General features: G+C 41.2%; 1 protein-coding gene across 5 annotated transcripts in view; it reads right to left on the bottom strand.

Annotated features, from left to right (window-relative positions):
* The window catches only part of cnot1 (CCR4-NOT transcription complex, subunit 1), a 261,162-nt gene that overhangs the window by 12,585 nt on the left and 226,034 nt on the right, over positions 1–22,543 (bottom strand). For all 5 annotated transcript variants that reach the window (XM_059992493.1, XM_059992490.1, XM_059992494.1 and 2 more), the window contains 7 exons: positions 21,452–21,621; positions 20,826–21,057; positions 16,708–16,956; positions 15,655–15,818; positions 12,086–12,203; positions 6,080–6,181; positions 215–388 (listed from right to left, as the gene is read on the bottom strand). In XM_059992493.1, coding sequence (XP_059848476.1) covers positions 215–388; positions 6,080–6,181; positions 12,086–12,203; positions 15,655–15,818; positions 16,708–16,956; positions 20,826–21,057; positions 21,452–21,621 — 1,209 coding nt within the window. The remainder of the gene's footprint in view (positions 1–214; positions 389–6,079; positions 6,182–12,085; positions 12,204–15,654; positions 15,819–16,707; positions 16,957–20,825; positions 21,058–21,451; positions 21,622–22,543) is intronic.

The following is a 22,543-nucleotide window of genomic DNA, read 5'->3' as shown; positions in this document are numbered from 1 at the left end:
AAGAAACATTAAAGCATCACATTTTAAGTACATTATGTATTATTTGCTAGTGTTATGGAACTTTTCATTAGCTATGACAGCTGCTGATGAAGCGAGCACACCACCTAAATACATGATGCTGTTGAACAGTTTTTTCATAAAGCATTGTGAATCCTGGATGGACTAGGAAATTCTACATGCCTACTCCATTTCACTTTTAGCTGTGTTCTAGTACCTTTAGATTCGGTGTGAATGGATCTGGCAGCCGCATGTTCCGTGGGAAGGCACTCAGGATCAGGTTACGCAGCTGAATACAGTTTGGTGGGATAACATCACAGAAGCCGTAATGGTAGTCACAAAGAAACTCTGGAAAGTCGTGCAAAAGGACAAGCAAGACACGCAGAGTGCCCTGTAAATATAAAACAAGCCTTTTTAAACTCATCAGATAAAATGGAAACACTCTCAAAGAAGCAGTAAAGGGCATTTAACTAAATTGATGGCAAATAGCAAAACCTCATTTGTCAGAATCGTTTATCATCACTGATATCATCATTATTTTACAGCAGCAGTACAGTACAATTGAAGAAAAAAGAGAAGAGGGCATGGCCTGTATGCTGAGAGCCCTTAATGATTGATGCTGCCTTTTGAAGATTTCCTCGATGCTGGGAGGCTAGCACCCGGGATGGAGCTGGCTGCGTCTACAATCTTTTGCAGCTTTTTCTGATCCTGTATACTGGAGCCTTCACACCAGTGATGTAACCTGTCAGAAAACTCTCCAAGGTACAGTTGCAGAAATCATTTGAAGATGTGATTTTACATATCTTCTTAAATTTAGAATGAAGTATAGCCATTGGTATGTCTTCTTCATGATCGTTATCAATATGTTGGGCCCAGGATAGATCCTCTGAGGTTTTGATGCTAACGAACTCAAAGCTGTTCAACCTTTCCACTGCTGACCCGTCAATGGGGACTCGTCTGTTCTCCTGACTTCCCTTCTTAAGTCCACAATCAATTCCTTGGGTCTTACTGATGCTGAGTGCAAGTTGTCATAACACCACTTAAACTAATCGATCTATGACACTCCTATATGCCTCCGCATCATATGTGATTCTGCTAAGTTATGTCATCAACTAATTTAAAGATGGCATTTGAGCTGTCCCAAAACACAAAGTCACAAGTGTAGAGAGAGTAGAGAGACTAAGCACATATCCCTAAGATACGACTGTGTTGATTGTCAATGAGGAGGAGATGTTATTACTGATCCGTAATGACTATAGTCTCCCAATGAGGAAGTCAAGGATCTGGATGCAGAGGCCCAGGCTCAATTGTAATCAATGAATAACAGCCTGACATGGGTATTGCTACTGTTAAGGTGGCCCAAGGCTAGGTGGAAAGCCAGTGTCATTGCATCAACTGTAGACCTGTTGTGGCAGCAGGCAAAATGTAGCAGATCCAGGTCCATGCTGAGGCAGGAGTTAATGCTAGTCATGACCAACCATTCAAAGAACTTCACCACAGTAGATGTGAGTGCAACTGGGAAAATCATTGAGACAGCTCATTCTGCTCTTCTTGGGCACTGCTATGATTGATGCCCTTTTGAAACAGGTGAGAAACTTGATAACAATTGTGGCATATTAATCCAGATCCAAACAAATTTATGCATTGACATTTTGAAAACACGTCAAATAGGAAGAAAGGAGCTAACAATATTTTGTAAAAACCTTTTAACCAAAAAAGTTTTTTATTTATTAAAAATCATATATGCACAGAATTCCCATACAGTCTGGACGAGTTCCACTTTTTGTTATACGTTGGATCACCTGATAATAATGATACCTATGGAAAAGTTTGGCACAGTTTAGGACACTTAAGTTTTCATCGAAGCGGACTCCTAGTTAGCCACAAGGCAGCATGGAATTCCAAGCAATGCTGAAACATTAATGGGCCATGGTAGCCTAATCTGAAGAAGTGCCTCAAGTTAACTTGTGCTTTCTCCATAGCTGCTGCCTGACCTGCTGAATGTTTCCTGCATTCTATTTTTTTTTTAGCAGCCGTATCTTTTGATGTTCTCAGGTCCCAGTCAGACACTATATCTGAAGAGGAACTGATCTGTTACAATTGTTGCTGCCAAAAATCGCCGGGTATTCACAAGATGCTACCTATCTAGTTAAACCTTCTCTATTCAGGGTCTGCCAGTTTTGCTAGGTTCTGTCCCCATTGCTGTGATAGACATTTTCAAGTAAGGATGGTATCTTTCAGTTTAAGATAGCGCTGCTTGTTGACTACTTGTTGGTGGCCAATAAAGTAAAGAAAACAATTAAATACTTTGCTATTCACACATTTTTTGTTAAATGATCACTGCAAACAGTGGCCTATGGCTTCCCTGTCAGAGTTGAGCTGAATCACCTGTGCCACCTGATATTTTGCAGTGTAGGCCAATATCTCAGAGAGGCAGGATGGTTGTATCACGTCTGGGCTGGAGTTGCTGGAGCAGACTTGAAGGCAATTCAATGCGGTGTATCTGAGGCAAGGTGAAGTCCAGGAAAGATCTGAGGTTTGATTGATTTAAGAGCTGAGCCAACTTGGAAAGGTGATTGAGATGCCAGAGCCCAAGGGCATATCAAAGTGGTAGAGAGCAAGGAACAATCCGAAGTTTGGACAATTTATGCACCAGGCCGGATTGAAGTGGTCAGGGTGTTGGGGCTGGAAGTGAGGGACAATCTGGTCAGCTCACTGCTCTGAGGGGTTTGCTTGTCTGTGTTGGACTTCAGTTCTGTATGTTGTTTGCCCACTTTTACTGCATGCATGATTTGTTTATTTTCCTTTCTCTTTGCCACTGGGTGTTTGACAGTCTTCTTTCCTTTTTAAAGGGTTCTATTGGGATTCTTTGCTTCATGGCTGCCTGTAAGGTGACAAATCTCAAGGTTGCATAAAGTATACATACTTTGATAATAAATGTACTTTTAAGATACTGCCAAAATGCAGCTAAATTATAGCATAGAGGAGAGAGGCTCTATTCAGCTGCTTCAATTACTTTCATTGTTTTTTAAGATCAGAAAACTCTAATGACTGCACAATATTTAATTCCTCACCCATGCCTGCACAACACCAAAACAACCATCCAACTTTGCCATTAATAACATCAAGGCCCATACCATCTAAATTCTGGTGGTCGCTGCTGCCCACCATTTGGGTATTCTGCAGCAAGGAACTCATATCCCAAAGACTTTCCACTATTTACAAAGCATCTACTGTAAGTGCACTGGGCAAATGCAGTTCCTACCATACAAGCAATCCGGGCCAAAGCACCACACACCACCATAAACATTCATTCCCATCACCATCAGTTTACTATGACTTTACACAACACTGTACAGATGCTCATTTAGGCTGCTCTGAGAGCAACAGACAATCGGCGCAGGTGTAGGCCGTACGGCCCTTTGAGCCAGCACTGATCATCCACAATCAGTACCCTGTTCCTGCCCTCTCCCCATATCCCTTGACTCCTCTATCTTTAACAGCTCTATCTAACTCTCTCTTGAAAGCATCTAGAGAATTGGCCTCCACTGCCTTCTGAGGCAGAGCATTCCATAGATCCACAACTCTCTGGGTGAAAAATTTTTTTCTCAACTCCATTCTAAATGGCCGACTCCTTATTCTTAAATTGTGGCCTCTGGTTCTGGACTCCCTCAACATCGGGAACATGTTTCCTGCCTCTAGCATGTTCAATCTCTTAATAACCTTATGTGTTTCAATCAGATCCCCTCTCATCCTTCTAAATTCCAGTGTATACAAGCCCAGTCACTCTAACCTTTCAACATATGACAGTCTCGCCATCCTGAGAATTAACCTCGTGAACCTACGCTGCACTCCCTCAATAGCAGGAGTGTCCTTCCTCAAATTTGGAGACCAAAACTGCACACAATACTCCAGGTATGGTCACGACCAGGGCCCTGTACAAATGCAGAAGGACCTCTTCGCTCCTAAACTCCCTTTGTTATGAAGGCCAACATGCCATTAGCTTTCTTCACTGCCTACTGTACCCGCATATTTACTTTCAGTGACTGATGAACAAGGACACCTAGATCTCATTGTACTTCCCCTTTTCCTAACTTGACACCATTTAGATAGTAATCTGCCTTCCTGTTCTTGCCACCAAAGTAGATACCCTCACATTTATCCACATTAAACTGCATCTGCCATGCATATACCCACCTGTCCAAGTCACCCTGCATTCTCCTAACATCTTCCTCACATTTCGCACCGCCACCCAAGCTTTGTGTCATCTGCAAATTTGCTAATGTTACTTTTAATCCCTTCATATAAATCATTAATGTATATTGTAAATAGCTGTAGTCCCAGCACCAAGCCATGCGGTACCCCACTAGTCACTGCCTGCCATTCTGAAAGGGACCTGTTAATCCCTACTCTTTGTTTCCTGTCTGCAAACCAATATTCTAACCATATCGGTACCCTACCCCCAATACCATGCGCTCTAATTTTGCCCACTAATCTTCTATGTGGGACCTTTTCAAAGGCTTTCTGAAAACCCAGGTACACTACATCCACTGGCTGTCCCTTGTCCATTTTCATAGTTACAGCCTCCATAAATTCCAGAAGATCAGTGAAGCATGATTTCCCCTTCGTAAATCCATGTTGGCTCAGACCGATCCTGTTACTGCTATCCAAATGTGCCGCTATTTTATCTTCTATAACTGACTCCAGCATCTTCCCCACTACTGATGTCTGGCTAATTGGCCTGTTTTCTCTCTCCCTCCTTTCATAAAAAGTGGGATAACATTAGCTACCCTCCAATCCTCAGCAACTGATCCTGAATCTATAGAACATTGGAAAATGATTACCAATGCATCCACGATTTCTATAGCCACCTCCTTAAGTACCTTGAGATGTAGATCAATTGGCCCTGGGGATTTATCAGCCTTCAGTCCCATCAGTCTACCCAACACCATTTTCTGCCTAATGTGAATTTCCTTCAGTTTCTCTGGCCACTATTACATCTGGGAGATTGTTTGTGTCTTCCCTAGTGAAGACAGATCCAAAGTACCTGTTCAACTCATCTGCCATTTCCTTGTTCCCCATAAGAAATTCACTTGTTTCTGCCTTCAAGGGCCCCAACTTTGGTCTTAACTAATTTTTTCCTCTTCACATACCTAAAGAAGCTTTTATTATCTTCCTTTATATTCTTGGCTAACTTACCTTCGTACCTCATCTTTTCTCCCCGCGTTGCCATTGTAGTTATATTTTGTTGCTTTAAAAGTTTCCTAATCCTTTGGCTTCCCACTCATCTTTGTTATTTTTATACTGTCTTTAACTTCCCTTGTCAGCCACGGTCACCCCCTACTCCCCTTAGAATCTTCCTTCCTCTTTGAAATGAACTGATCCTGCACCTTCTGTATTATTCCCAGAAATACCTGCCATTGTTGTTCCACTGTCATCCCTGCTAGGGATTCCTTCCAGTCAACTTTGGCTAGTTCCTCCCTCATGGTTCCATAGTCCCCTTTGTTCTACTGTAATAATGATACTAACGATTTTCCCTTCTCCCTCTCAAATTGTAGATTAAAGCTTATCATATTATGGTCACTACCTCCAAATGGCTCCTTTACCTCGAGTTCCCTTATCAAATCCGGTTCATGACACAACACTAGATCCAGAATTGCCTTCTCCCTGGTAGGCTCCAATACAAGCTGCTCTAAGAATCCATCTCGGAGGCACTCCACAAACTCCCTTTCTTGGGGTCCAGAACCAACCTTATTTTCCCAGTCTACCTGCATGTTGAAATCCCCCATAACAACCGTGGAATTACCTTTACGACTTGCCAATTTTAACTTTTGGAGCAACTGCTAAACCTGTGACATATAGTATAATGCCTGCAGGAACCTCCCAAATCATATACCACTGACTCAAATTCTTTCCCAATAACATTATCAAAGTCTCTCACCAGAAGAGCAACAGTGGTCACAACTACCTTCAAAGGTAATTAGGGAAAGACAAAGCAATTCCACATATTGTAAAGAGCAGAACATTTTTTAAAAAGTTGTGTTTGCAATTATAGTTGTGTAGGGTGAAGGCTCTCACTCACCTTATAAAGAATTTGCATAGGTTTTGTCAACTCCACATTCCTCAAGTAAGGAGCAAGGAACTTGAACAAATCAATCAGCAGTTGGGCATACATTGGCCAGCCCTAGAGAACAGAATATACAATCAGATTTCAATGGGGAATTTATAGATCACAACACTTCACACATGTAACAGGATGATTGCACGACTTCATATACAGGAACAGAATAGCACAAACTGAAATGCATTGCCACAAATTAGTTATCACAACCAAAATCTGAAGCCTTATCCATCCTTTTGGCTTTACATATGGGATCCTACAGTACCTTGTGTTAGTCTGAAGAAATAAACCAATTACAACAACTGAACCATGCACTTAAACTCTCCCCCCAGAATAGCACATCAAAGGACACTATTCATAAATTGGCCCTACAAACTAAACTGGAATTCAACACCATATAGTAACTGTGAAAGAGCTTCTGTACAAGATAGCATTAATCACTGCCTGGGGCAGTCCCCTGACATCAGGGGACATGATAGGCAATTTCAGAGGTCTTGTCCACACTAGACCAGATAAATTCGTAACCGAAGCTTTTTCTCTTCTTTCTGACCCCCCATCCACACTGAAGCAACGTTTTCTTCCCCTGAAAACAGAGCTTTTCTAAAACTCTCCCCAGAGTGTGTAGATCTGAAAATGCCGGCTGGGCAGTGTAGTGTGTACGGGGGAACTGGAGCTTTTAAAAAAAATGCTGTCATGACGTGCCGGAACAGATGGTGGCGGCAGCACGGCATTTCATTGTTTTCTTGAACTAAGAGGAGGAAACAGAAATAGTACACCATTTCTTCTTTCTTTGTTTTCTGTACCTGTGTCCTGTGCATGTGCCCAGTAGGAGGAGATTTGCCCAAATACCCGTTTTAATGTGGACAGAGGTATTTTCAGCAACATCTGGTGTGAACGCCTATCATTTTTTCACGACACCAGTGTTTTCAAAATTCACCGGCTCAGTGTGGATGCAGCCTCAGAATTCCCTGCAGGCTGCTCATAGGTTTCAATGTCAATAGCACGCTTGAACCAACAATCAACACACACAAAATGCTGGTGGAACGCAGCAGGCCAGGCAGCATCTATTGGGAGAAGCACAGTCGATGTTTCAGGCCAAGACCCTTCGTCAGGACTGGTAGTGTAGTAAACCAACAACGTTGCCTCCAGCATCTATAAGGTGAAAATAAAAGAAACATGCCATATCTTGTACCTGCTCTACCATTCAATAAGAACATGGCTGTTCTCTTACTTCAGTACCACTTTCCTGCAATGACCTCTTATTCATCAATTTCCTTAATATCCAAAACTACCAATCTCAGTCTAAATACACTTAGTGAAAAAAACTCCACCACCCTCTCAGGTAGGGCATTCTGAGGATTCACTACCATTTGGAGAACTTTCTTTCCTTCTGTCCCAAATGGGTCAGACTTGACCCAAAAAGTCAACTGCCCATTTCCCTCTACAGACAGACCCTCTGAGTCCCTCCAGCATTCTGTGCATTGCTCCAGATTCCAGCATATGCAGTCTCTCTTGTCTGCTTTATTATCAGACCATTGCACCAGATTTGTTTCAGCCCAGACCCAAGGAAACAATAACTCCAAATCACAGAACTCACTATTTTGTGAGAAATGACTTCATCTACCTGACTTCAGAGAGGAACATATGGCATTAACAGTACTCAGGAGTTTCTGCAACTATTGGTTTCCACTGACTGTAGTAAGATACACGAGGACTCCTGTGAAGGACCTGGATAGGCAGCTTGCAGTTGATCAGGAGAAGAATTTGCTCTTGGTGAAGTTTCTTGGCTCCTTTGCCCTTGCTGGTCACACATCAGGCCATTTTCCACATCAACACAGCCTGAAGAGATGAATGCTAAAAACCTGGGCTAGTGTTTACTGGCTTCACACACCAGAGTTCTTCAATCAGAGCAATGGAACATTGGTATACAATGGATTCCAGTTAACTTGGCCTCTGGTTAATCAGGGCAGCCATTTATTTAGGCCAGCACTTAAAGGAAAAGAAACCAAACCAGTAAAATAGCCAGGAATCCCCTGATTTATTTGTGATAATATGCTGCTTTACTGGGACAGGAGACAGTCTGTGCACTTGTGTAGCCATTGGACACTACATTGTGCTTAGAGTGAACAGCTACGTCAATTACACGTGCTTGTGTTATGTTATCCATTTGGGACGATGGATGTCGATTCCAAAGCCAGCTGTTTCTGATCATTTTAATTTTTTTCCTTAAAAAAAATTGAGACACTAGTCAAGATGCCACAAAAAGACTTGACTCTAGTTGAAAAAATTACCCTACTGGACCAAATTAAAAGGCATCAGCCTAACACCATCATCGACAGTTGGCAGAGGTAGCTAGAGGGCTGAAATTGCACTCTTGATACATAAGATAAGCTGTGAGATGAATGGGCATTATACGAGGGACAACAAGAAACATCCCAAAAATGAAGGCAAGGATCCAGATGTTGAAGAGGCCCTCTTGATCAATAGTTTTCCACTGTAACTGGACAAGGTGTGCATGTCAGTAGACCAATGCTAAAAAAAAGGTCAGAGCAGCTACATTAGAAGCTGGGTCACAAAGTTTTTAAAGCAACAGATGACTGGTTGTCTTGATGGAAGCTTAAGCACTATATTAAATTTCAGATTGCACACGGTGATAAAGGAGTGCTGATGCCATAAGTGTAGAAACAGGGAAATGTAAAACTCTACGACTTACTTCAAAAATTTTGTGTAAATGATATCTACAATGCTGATGAAACAGGCCTTTTCCTTATTGTGCCATGCTAGACGGCTCCCTTTGCTATAAACATGCAACACTGTCAGTTTCAAAGAAAGCCATGGATCACATAACTGTTGTGTTGTACAAAATTTAAGGAACTGATAAAAAGAAATTGTTGATTATTGCTAAAAGCATTAAATCTGAATGCCTCACGGGGTTAAGAATAAATAGTTTACCACTCTAGATTATGCTAATAAGAATATGTGGATGATTTCCAAAACTTTAAAGAAATGACTGAGGAGTTGATATATGGAACAACAGTAGAAATCAATCAAAATTCTTCTGCCTGTTGGTAATTGTGTAGCACACTCTGATGTAGAATGTTTGAGAAACATTCAGCTGGAATTTCTGCTTGCCAATACAACATCCTTGGTGCAGCCAATGGATAAGGGAATCACTAAACAATCCAAAGATATTGTATCGCATAAAGTTGGTAAACCACATTCTTGAAGCAATTAAGAAAATCTGACATTTTCAAAAGTCAAAGAGGTGACTGCAAGGGTTAATGTTTTACAAGCAGTACAGTTTGTCAGTGAGAGATGGCAAGAAATAAGCAGCAAGACAATTCAGAACTGTTTCGTTCACTGTGGCTTCAAGCATTCAACTTGGAGATATCAGAAACTACCAGCAGTGTAAATGAACAATATCACTACTTCAACGAGTCAGGAACTATGAAGAATTAAGGTACTGACAATCATCTTGAATATTACAATAACATTGATTTGAGGGATGCAATTGTTGAAAGCATTGTATCAAAATAGCAAGACAGGGAATATAAAGATGAGGAAAGTAATGAGAATGACACAGCAGAACCCGAGTTAATGACTACACAGTGTAAAGGGGGTTTCTTCTTTTTCTTTGTTACTGTGTATGTAATCAAAATGGCGTCTTTGTTTTGTTAAAAGTAGGAATGCTTCTTTGTTATGATAAGTGCTGGAAGTTTGTTTGGGTTAAAATTACTGATATCGTGAATTGTATTTGTTTGTTAACCAATTCGGATTAATGTTATTCTTTCTTGTGGGTCTGTAAACTGATTGTTGGCGGGCATTTTGGGCAGTCGGCGCGAGGGAGTGTGAGAGAGAGGACGCGATGCTGGAAGCTGGGCGACGGAACGGACCCTGAGCCCAAGGGTTTCGGTGAGGAGAGGAGATGAAGACAGATTCGTGTGGAGCATCTGGTCGACCACCGTGGTTGGTCCCAGGCGGCAGGTCGAGGAGTTCGGTGGGGATCAAATGGTGGCCAAAAGACTTCAGTAATTGAGCTCCAATGGTTGTGCACGAAGTGATTTGGACTTTGATAAGTTTGGCGCCTTTTCTTTATTTTTTTCCTTCATATACACTGTATCGTTGTTAATCACTTAGTTATAGTAACCTTTATAAATAGTACTCATTTAATCGCTTATGGTGTACTGTCTGTTTTTGGGCAAGGCGGGGACATCACACAGCATCCTCACCAGCTGATTACCCAGTTTGGCGGGGCCGAAGGCTGCTCCTCCTAGACGAGAACGAGCTGAGCGAGCCTGAGGCGACCCAGGGGGTTACAACAGGATGCCAGGAAATTTATTGGATTATAGCATTACTTCATAAGGGAAGGCAATAAAGGAGTTCATTATCTACAGTAGGTATCTGAACTGATTTTGTTCATTTACAGTCAAACGAACACACCAGTGTACACTCGATAAAATTCCTGTCGGTAACCATTATGAACTAATATAGTTTTATAGTATTGCAGTAATACTGGTTCTGTTTCAATTTGTTCTTTATTTTATTTCAATACATAATTTGTACTCAGTTAAATGGCAGTTTTTCTTTAAATATATCTTTTTAACTATCTTTATGAAATGTTGTCTAATCGGGGCATTTGTTTAATTGGGACAAAAACCACTGACCCTGATATGTCCCAATTAATTGAAGCCCACTGTATAATAGGAGCCAAGAAATATCAGAATACCAGGTGAAAAAGTCACCAACTTCCTCAAGCTGCAATTTTACTGCCCATGGAAGGTGACAAGAGTCAGAAGATGAGAGGAGCGAGAGGAAAAAGAGAGCCAAAGGATTGGTCCTGATCAGCATTCATTGCCTCATTACTCAACAGTGAAACAGAACAAAACAAAATCATCAGCTAGCACTTTTGCCTGCCACATGACAGGAGCATTAGAGGAAAAGGGAAGCATAATCATCAGGAATAGGAAGCAGTCTCCAACAGATGCTCTTTAAAGTAACTCAGAAATCAAACTACTTCATTAAATAATCAATCATTACTATCATAGTACACCAATCATATGGTGAGATGCCTAATTGCATCATCCTCAAATTCAATTCACTAAAACAGATCAAAGAATGGGCAAATTTATGCTCCAACTGCTTAAACAATTCACACAAAATTCCATTGTTTCCTGATGTTGAACCACACGCAAGGAATTTGGATCTCTAGCATTCTGTGAGGATTTCCAACAGTGGTGTGCAGATTAGTCTGCTATATCTTTTGAAAACAATTTTTTTTAGTAGTGGGGCTTCAATGTTGATGATTTGTCACATCTGGAAAGCCTACAAGGCCTTGCAAGTCTCCCCACCACCCCAATGCACAGGATTTGTAGCTATGCCTGACTGCTGCTGGGTCTCCATCTCTTTCTCAAGCTACTGTTAGTGAAGTGTTAGGAGATGTGCACAATTGTGTAATGCCCCTTGGGAAAACACACACATCCCACCTTGGTACTCTGCTGGGGGTTGGGAACACTCCAATATCAATTTACATCCTTTTATCCAATTTCAAGGCAGGGGACTAGCCTTGATCTTAGCACAAAACATGTTTTTAGGCAACTTCAAACAGCTACACAAAATAAGGCTGGGATGTATACAATCTGACCGGTAAACACCTTCCCTCTGAATGATTATTATCCATTTGACAATTGTACTGCATGGCAGCAGCTTAAATCAGCAGGGTAAAAGAGATAGGTGATACTAGTCACAACTTCAGACTAAATTCCTACCCCACAGGCTTCAACAACTCTGATCGTTAAGGCCCGTTTTAACAGCCACTTGCTAAACCATGGAATTAATTTGTTCTCAACACAAAATTCATCAACCAAACAACTGTATAGAAAGAGGATACACACAAGTACACACACAGGGTAAACTGTACTGATAGCAATTAGCACAAATGGCAGAGGCAATGAATACACTTGTTCCTACCTTCTGTTGAGGTGTATGCGCCAGCATTCTCGCAATGAAGATACGGTGGGAAATCAGTTCCAGCCAGGCGTAGACAAATCCAGGAGCTTTAGTGGGCCGCAAGATGTGGAATGTGTTGCTGCATGAAAGGACATCTCAATTTATATCAAAATAACTCTACTCATTGCAATGTCTTCAAAAATTCAAAAAGCCATTCCAATAACAGTGTGCATATTAAAAGCACATTTACAATGTCTGCAATTTGAAATTATATCAATAAGCTATGCTGATATGAAAGCTTATTTGTAGATCAAGTAATGTACAACCTCTTCTTTTCTGCCTTAGGTTTCAAGTCAGCAGAGATTCATACTGACACACCAGCAATGACAGCGGAAGCCCTCTTTAGTCTCAATCTGATGCAAAAATGAGGTGCAACAACTCAGGTCTTAGAAATACAGAAGGTTTTAAGATAATTCATGCACCAGTGACTTTCCTTTTTAAAGTTAAAATTGGTCATGGACGGTATAACTCAGTCACCCTTCCTCCTTCAGATCCCCTGAATTTACCCTTTAACATGAGCTTCACATCACAGAAGGTAAGTCACTTAGCGCATCAGGCCTGAACCTATACACGTGTGAAGTTCTGTAACTTCTGTTCCCAACTCTTGAACTGCAAAATCAGACAGTGAACAGATGAAAATACATATAATGGGGATTTCTTTCAATTTCTTTTAAGGATATGTCAGAGAGCAAAAGTGACTACAGTTGCTATTACTAAGAAGGTGCTTGGGAGTCTGAAAGTAGATAGGTCATCTGAACCAGATGCAGGGTTCTACAGGAGATGGCAGAAGAGACTGTGGAGGTATCAGTAGTGATCATTCAAGAATCACGAGATTCTGAAATGATTGTGCAAGACTGGAAAATTACAAATGTCACTCCACTCTTTGAGGGTGGGAGGCAGAAGAAAGGAAATTATAGGCTAATTAGCTTGACTTCACTGGTTGGTAAAATGTTGGAGTCAATTTTTAAGGTTTCGGGATGTTTGGAGGCACATGATAAAATAGACCAAAGTCAGCTTAAGGGGAAATCTTGCCTGACAAATCTGTTGGAATTCTTTTAAGAAATAGCAGGCAGGACAGACAAAGGAGTCAATAGATGTTGGTTACTAAGATTTTCAGAGGGTCTTTGACAAGGAATCTCACAAGGCTTCTAAAGATAAGAAAGAGCCCATGATATTACAGGAATGCTACTGGCATGGATAGATGATTGGCTGACTGGCAGTAGGCCAAGAGTAGGTGACAGTGACTAATGGTTTTCACAGGGGTCAGTGTTAGGGCCATTGCTTTTCATGTTATGTACCAATGATTTGGATGATGGAAATGATGGCTTGTGGTCAAGTCTGCAGATGGTACAAAGAGAAATGAAGGGGCAGGTGGTGTCAAGGAAGTAAGAAGCCTGCTGAATGAATTAAACAGATTGGGAAAATGGGCAAAGAAGTGGCAGATGGAATACAGTGTAGGAAGTACATGATATTGCACTTTGGTAGAAAGAATAAAGACATCTTCTAAACAGGAAGAATATTCAGAAATCAGGTGCATAAGGACTTGGGCATCCTTCTGCACTATTCCCTAAAAGTCAACATGCAGGTTTAGTCAGTAGCAAGAAAGGCAAATACAATGTTGACACGCATTTTGAGGGGACTAGAATATAAAGTTTATTTATTATTTGTCAATTAATTTGTGGTAATATTACTTTATATGCTGGGTGTTGTGCACCTTGGTCTGGAGGAATGTTGTTTCGTTTGGTGGTATACATGAATACAGTTGAATGACAACAAACTTGAAAACAATGATGTAATGCCTTGTCAGACCAGACTGGAGTACTGACAGCAGTTCTGCACCCCTTATCTTATAGATGCGCTAACATTGGAGAGGGTCCAGATGAGACTCATGAGAATAATCCCAGAAATGAAGGCGTTAGTGTGTAAGGAGCATTTGATGAGTCTGGGCTAGTACTCAGTGGAGTTTAGAAGAATAAGGGGGTGGGGGTGGGGAAAAAGAGGAAATCTCATTGAAACCGAACAATAACTGAAAGGATTAGAATACAGTGGATGTGACGAGGATGTTCCCAAAGAGCTGTTCATTTAGAAAAGTATATTTCCTATCCTCTATACTGTACTTTCCTTTTATGAAATATTGTAAGAACTTTTTTGAACTTACCTGCTAATATTTGCTCATACACCTGTCATCTTAACTACGGGTTTACAAATTTAAGTGGAAAATAGCCAGGCCTGGATAAAACATCTCAGACATCAGAAAAAGGAGTGAATAGTGGAGCTTTGCGCGTGGCATTGCAACCCTTCTGCCTACAAGTTTGGTGTCCGAGCATGTCAACACTAATATAATTACAGTCGGCTCTCTTTATCCGCGAGTGCTGCATGTGTGAATTCAACCAACCGCGAATCGAGAAAACCCGGAATTGCTCTTCCAGCACTTGTTGTTTGAGCATTATCTGCCTCGTGTCTTGTTCGTTCCTGACTTTAGTATTATTGAGCCTCCTCCAAAGTGTCCTTGTATTCCCTAAGCAAGACTGTGTAACAACTACTGTACTCATTGTCTGATCATTGTTCGACTCGCGTCTTGTTCTTGCGCTGCTTGTGTTATGAGCAAGAGGAACATGTAGTTTTTTTCTTGTCAATATTCCCTGAACATCACAGTATAACAACTATTTACATAGCATTTACATTGTATTAGGTATTATAAGTAACCTAGAGATGATTTAAAGTACATGGGAAGATGTGCGTAGGTTATATGCAAATAGTACACCATTTTTTATAAGGGACTTGAGCATCCGCATTTTTTTGGTATCCGTGGGGGGGTCCCGGAACCAATCCCTCGCAGATAAGGAGGGCCGACTGTATACCATCTACAACCTTTTAAAAATGTGATTATAGCAGGGGACTTAGTATTGTATCTTGCAAAAGCTCGATTCATATAGCTTTCCAGTCAATAAATCTCCATGGTTTTCTCCTCCTGTGCTAATTTTTACTCCAAATTAGCATTTTCTTTTGAATTCCTTTACTGAGCAGTCTGACAAGTATCTTGCTAAAATCCACGTCCCTCCTTGTAATCTCATAGAAATTCAAAAATTGGATGAAAATGTCTACCCCTTAACAAACCCATTCTGAAAGGTCCTTCACTAACCCATCTTCCCCTTTTTATACTATCCCTGAAATTTCGAAAGGCTGGGTCACTTCTAATCACTAATGACTTTAATTACTCTGCCTATCCTTTCCCCCTTTTTTTTTTGTAAAACTAATACACAAGAGGTTTTCCCGTCTCTGACACCATGCTTGTAGGCAGAAAGGTTGGCACATACAGAGATCACTGTTGCCTCCTTTTCCTCACATCTGAGATTTGTTTTATCCTGGCCTGGCTATTTCCCACTTAAAATTTTAAACCTCTTAAATATACCCTTCTCTCAAAGGTTTATCATTTCCAGTACTGGACATTCTCCTTATCAGCTCCTGCATATGCTGATTATCTGACCATGAATAAAACAGAGAGAATATTAATCTTTGTTAATACCTACCAGAAAGCAGTCAGAGTCTGGAAATTGATTGTTTCCAGCACATGCTCCGGGGCATTTAACTCCAGCAACAACATGATGAAGATTCGATGATATGGCAGCTGCTGAAACTCACTCTGACGTACTTCATGATCTTGCAGTAGGACTCCTACTACAATCCCCAGAACCTGCAAGCATCAGATTTGTAAATATTTTTTAAAAATCCTCTTCTGCAAAGATGGTAGTTCATGCAGCTCTAGTATCTCTACTCAGCCATAACCAATCTTCATGATTTTCTAGATGCACGCATTAGCATGGTACCCAATTATGAAATGCCGATTATCTCCACTCTTAACATTAGACTCTTCAGAACATATTCAATAACTGGATTATTACCAAATTGCATTGTCATGGTAGAAGGTGATCCAATACTTATATTTTGGCAGTACATATCTCAATTAACTTTCTCTTTCTCTCTTCTTCCCCGTAGACCAGTAACCCATACTACCAGGCCAACTGTAAGTTAACCGCACTGATTAGCTCAGGACAATGACTGCCAAAGACAAAGGTTAATAGATTAAACAACTCTGGAATTTTAACATCTTGTTTGGGAAAAATTACCCAATTTTATTGAGGCTTGATCTGTTAGTCAATAATAATCTGATCACTAAATTCTGAATTGATTTTAAAAATTGCTGAGTGACCAATGAAGATAACATGCTGACCCAACTGATAAATAACTAAAGTAGTAAGCTGGGTTCCACCTAATCCCCTGTTAAGCAGCTTTGCTAACATCAGAAATCACACAACTGTAGGTTGTAGGGCTGAGATGGAGGCAGATCTGTTAAATGTCTATTCAAGGGAGGCCAAAAACTGATGGGGACAAAATGGTTCAGCAGACATTTTCAACTCAGACCCCTCAATACAAATGAAATCTGAGTACTAGCAGTGAAAGGAAGGTTCCACCTGTCACTGAAAACAATCTGTTGATTTGGATGTGCAACACTCCTATCAAATCCCACTCAACAATTAAAAAAACACCAATGACAAAAGCGCTAGACTGCAGAATGGACTCACCTTGTTAAGAAGATTTATTTTAGTAACTGTATTGGTAGCTTCCCCAGAGTGTTTGACCAGCAGGGCTATCAATCTGACAAAAGCATCTAAGTTGTGATAGCACTTGGCCCTGATTATTGTGGGATTGGCAGAAGGATTGTGCTGTTGCTCCTGTTGTGCACGGTAACTAATTTCAACGCACATTTCGGTACAGAGGCGGAAAAAACGAGTAATAAGGTCGTCAGTCTTCAAAATTCCCTGCTGGTGCATCTGGAGGGAAAACAGAATTTCAACATCTAACAAGGAACACTGCATCAACAAACTATGTTCACAGTTCCATACTTTAATAGATCAGCTGCAAGTATTGCTATCGTATCCAGTTGACAAAATGAGAAGTGAAACAGGTACATTAGATCACCATTTGAGTTATTCCTCAGATTAAAATGCCAACAGAAAAAATAACTAAAAACTAAAAAAAAATACAAAAGCAGTTATACTTTTGGTGGCCTTTAAGAGCAGAAAGGTTGAAGATCTCAAAAGACATATATGCAGCATACTAATAGATCTATCCATTTATCTTTAAGGCCAGAGAGTTCAGGATTGACAGCTGGCAGGTGCTGCAGATTGGTAAGGAGATGAAGCAAGAGCTAAAAAGCGTAGGACTGTTGACTGATGCGAGGAGGAGCTAGAGTGGTGGATATGTAGGAAAAGGATTGTGAGAGAGTAAGAAAGTAGAAGTTAGGGAAGGGAATGCCAGTGCATATTTACACAGCTCTGTCCTTCCCATGATCTCCCTAATACCTTCTTTTCCACCACATTCTCCTACTCTCATCTCAATGTCTCTAATTCCACTTACAGGACAAATGGCATTAGTCAGAACCTTTATTTGAAATTCTGCAGCTTTATCTGGTGAAGACACTCAGGCAACAGGAAGGAGATAGAGAATGCAGGACTCATTTGGAGAGAGATCAGTAAAATAATAGTGCTTGATCCAAAATCTGAGGTGATGTAAAGGGGTAATATATAGCACTAACATGCAAACCCATAAGTGACAACCATTTTGTGGATAGTGAAAAAAGTAATCCTTAGAAAAGCCTATACAAAATTTATTAGCAAATTAAAGAGAAATCTTGGCAAGTAGAGGAACTATGGAGTATGCTACTCGAGGTGCTGACTATAGCAAAGGTCTCATCAACCATTAAGTCTAGACTCCATAAGAACATATTGGAGCAGAATTAGGCCGCTTGCCCCATCGAGTGCTCTCCCATCTCTCCACGGATGATCCATTTCCCTCTCAGCCCCGATTTCTTGCCTTTTCCCTGTATACATTCATGCCCTAGCTTATCAAGAATATATCACCCTCTCCCTTAAATATACCAAATGACTTGGCTTCCACAGCCTCATGTGACAACAGATTCCATAGATTCACTGGCTAAAGAAATTCCTCTTCATCTCTGTTCTAAATGGACATCTCTCTATTGAGGCTGTATCCTCTGGTCTTCTTCCACCATAGGAAACATCCTCTCCAAATCCACTCTATTGAGGTCTTTCAACATTTGATAGACTTCAATGAGATTCCCCGATTCTCTGAATTTGAGTACAGGCCCAGAGCCATCAAACGCACCTCACATGACAAACCTTTCAATCCCGAATCATTTTTGCAAAACTCATTTGACTCCTCTCCAATGCCACCCCTCCTTTTCTTAGATAAGGGCCCAAAACTGCTCACAATACTCCAAGTGAGGCCTCATCAGTGCCTTATAATGCCTCAGCATTACAACCTTGTTTTTATATTTTAGTCCTCTTGAAATGAACGCTAACATTGCCTTCCTCACCACCCACTCAACTTGTAAGTTAACCTTTAGGGAATCCTGTACAAAGACTCCCAAGTCCCTTTGCAATTCACTTTTTAAAATTTCCTCTCTATTTAGAAAGTAGTCTATATTCTTATTTCTGCTGTCAAAGTGCATGACCCAACACTTCCCGACCCTGCATTCCATCTGCCCATTCTCCTAACCTAAGTCTTTCTGTTTCCCCCCTGCTTCCTCAATACTACCTAACCCTCCATCTATCTTTGTATCGTCCATCAACTTGGCCATAAAGCCATTAATTCCATCATGCATATCAATGACAAATAACGTAAAAAGCTGTCCCAACACAAATCCCTGTAGAACACCACTGGCCACCGGCAGCCAAACACAAAAAAGGGCTTCCATTATTCCCACTCTTTGCCTCCTGCCAATCAGCTAATCCTCTATCCATGCTAGAATTTTTCTTATAATACCATGGGCTCTTAACTTGTTAAGCAGCCTCATATGTGGTACCTTGTCAAAACCCTTCTGAAATCCAAGTATACAACATTCTGTGGCGACCCACTTCCCAGCGCACTTGAACCGGCTCACAAAGTGGCGCGGGCCGGCATTGAGGCCGGTCCCAAAAAGGGCGCCAAGTCTGCTTCACCAGCAAGGGGAAAAGCCCGTGCGCGGGACGGGACTGTGAATACGCGCCCCCGCTCCAGGGAGGGTGGGAACAGGAAGGCTTTAAAACGAGGCCGTGAAGTTTGAATAAATCTCTTTTGCAACTGCAACTCACTGACTGCGTGTCATTATTTCAGCGCTGTGTGTAGCACACCGCTACAATCCATTGATTCTCCCTTGTCTATTCTATGTGTTATTGCTTCAAAGAATTCCAACAGATCTGTCAGGCCAGATTTATGCTGACTTTGGCCTATTTTGTCATGTGTCTGTGTACCCTGAAACCACATCCTTGACAATCAATCACCTAACATCCTCCCATCCACTGAGGTTAGACTAACTGGACTATAATTTCCCTTCTTCTGCCTTGCTTCCTTCTTGAAGAGTGGAGTGATATTGGCAATTTTCCAGTCCTCTGGCACCATGTCAGACTTCACTGATTCTTGAAAGCTTGTTACTAAAGCCTTCACAAGCTCTTCAGTCAGCTCTTCCAGAACTCTGGGGTGTACACCATCTGGTCTAGACGACTTATCTCCCTTCACACCTTTCAGTTTCTCAAGCACCTTCTCCCTAGTAATAGCAGCTTCACTCACTTCTGCTCCCTGACACTCTCAAACTTCCGGCACACATTTCCTTGTCCCCTATTACTACCTCTCCAGCATCTTTCTCTTACTCCCGTCAGTTTTTCAGGATTATGCTCAACTTTAGAACAAATGCCAACATTAACCAATTGTGCCAAATAGCCTATATGAAGTTATCCACTTTGGAAGAAGGAACAAGAGGGCAGAGTATTGTCTGAACGGTGTAGAGTTAGGTAAGGGAGAAATGCAAAGAGACCTAGGAGTCCTAGTTCATCAGTCAATGAAGGTGAATGAGCAAGTGCAACAGGCAGTGAAGAGGGCAAATGGAATGTTGGCCCTTGTTACAAGGGGAATTGAATACAAGAGCAAGGATGTTCTTTTGCATTTGTACAGGGCCCTGGTGAGACCACACCTGGAATATTGTGTACAGTTTTGGTCTCCAGGTTTAAGGAAGGACATTCTGGCAATTGAGGAAGTGCAGCGTAGATTCACTAGGTTGATTCCTGGGATGGCAGGGCTGTCTTACGCAGAGAGATTGGAGAGATTGGGCTTGTACACGCTGGAATTGAGGAGATTGAGAGGGGATCTGATTGAAACGTTTAAGATAATTAAAGGATTTGATAGGATTGAGGCAGGAAATATGTTCCAGATGTTGGGAGAGTCCAGTACCAGAGGGCATGGATTGAGAATAAGAGGTCAGTTATTTAAAACAGAGTTGAGGAAGAGCTTCTTCTCCCAGAGAGTTGTGGAGGTGTGGAATGCACTGCCTCGGAAGACGGTGGAGGCCAATTCTCTGGATGCTTTCAAGAAGGAGCTGGATAGATATCTGATGGATAGGGGAATCAAGGGATATGGGGACAAGGCAGGGACTGGGTATTGATAGTGAATGATCAGCCATGATCTCAGAATGGCGGTGCAGACTCGAGGGGCCGAATGGTCTACTTCTGCACCTATTGTCTATATGTTGCATCAAACTCTACAAACACATGGATTTCAGCAGTTTTCACCTTGCTCATCACACAAGATTAAGTAGCTTCCATTAGCTATCTCCTTTCTTATTCAGAAACACTACCCTCACCCTTACCTGCCCAACAAAGGCAGAGAATGCTTTGGTGCTGTCCCGTCCAGCTGCTGCAGAGTGGTATAGGTTCACCCATTCCCTCAGTAAATACTCTGCCTTCTCCCGAAGTCCAGGTGGGTCATCATATTCTGATGCTTGTGATATCCCAGAATGCATCATGAAGTTGGGGCCGCCATGTGCACGATCCATCATGGCTTCATAGTTAGCCCTCAGAAGATCCATGAGCTGTGGCAATCTGTTCAGAAATAAACGGCAGTTATCTGCACCTCTGAAACATGGTGGAAGCCCTGAATCATGAATCTTGATTAAATTGATAACATCAATACCGACTTACAACATTTATGTATAGCCAAATACGAATGCTCTGGAAGACAAGGTTTTTTTGCAGACAAGGGAAACAGATGCAAACAAATGCTGATCTAAACAGGTTATTGACAAGATCATCAATGAAATATGCTTTGAGATGTTTGGTAATAGCCAGTTCACAGGAAATACCCAGCATGAGCACCACCGATAACTCTTGAGCTTTCAAATCTCACAATTAAAACTTAGTTTACATCATTCTGAAAGGACTGGATTTCAATTTACTATGTTTTTGAACCTATTCCCAAACCAATTCTAATACATACCCTTCAGGTGCATTTCCTCTGGAATGAGCACTGATCCTCATAAGTGTTTCAATAGTGTTGAATAAATCTGCTTCAGTGATATGGCTAATGCTTCTCTCATCTACCAAGAGAATCTTCACCAACTGCATGGCAAAGGCTACAGCCATGTAATTCAGGCCATTCTCCATTGACTGTCAGAATAAAATACTGTCATTAGTTTAATAAAAAATAGTACAATGTACATTGCAGATATAAAAACATTCAGAACCCATCAGATTAGGAACACACAACTTCAACAAAATGTTGTCTTGGGTTATATTTTTGAGACTCCCACTAAAGAGTTCACACAGTAATCTACATTCTAACTACACTTTTAATTAGAGCATAAAATAAATGTCATTAAAAATTAAGGAAATAACCATCCACACAAAGGAATTTCTGTGTGTGGCAAAAAATGTAACACAATTGAGCTTCTAAGCTAACTATTTGTCATCCAGCTGCAGTCTACGATCAATTTCATTGTCATAGTGTTGCAGTATGACTGCACCAAACCCTCTCACCACTTCTCAGCCAATTTATTTTCTGAAGCTCAGACATATATTAAGTTTTGTCAAAGATCTTGCCATAAAATGCTAATCGTATTAACTTTAACAACTGTTTAAATTTTCTGTAGGAAGCAAGACCATTAAAAAGCCTCCAAAAATCACAAGGATTTACAGCTGAGTAAAGAATGTTGATAAGTTTTATGTCGATCTACAGTTGAACTATCTTGTAGCCGGGTACAACTGTAATCACAGGCATGATAGAGCAGTCCTAATGAAGGGTCTTGGCCCGAAATGACACCGGTACTCTTTTCCGTAGATGCTGCTTGGCCTGCTGAGTTCCTCTCGTTTGTGATAGAACTTCCCATCCCATTTTCCCATTAGAAAGACATAGTTTTTATTAATTGTGTTGATAACAGCCCATCTACTATGCTCTAATTATTAGTTAACACCAGAACTTGTCAGAACAGTGAAGCTGGAGCTTTGAAGATGGTACTAAGAACCATGAAGCTATGCACAAGGAACACACAGAAGCCCAGCATAAGTGTATCACCTCTCAAACTACCCTTCC

Source organism: Hypanus sabinus, chromosome 17 (assembly GCF_030144855.1).
Source record: "Hypanus sabinus isolate sHypSab1 chromosome 17, sHypSab1.hap1, whole genome shotgun sequence".
NCBI classification, from domain to species: Eukaryota; Metazoa; Chordata; class Chondrichthyes; order Myliobatiformes; family Dasyatidae; genus Hypanus; species Hypanus sabinus.
The sequence above is the reverse complement of the archived record's forward strand: the minus strand, read 5'-3'. Positions and strand labels throughout refer to the sequence as shown.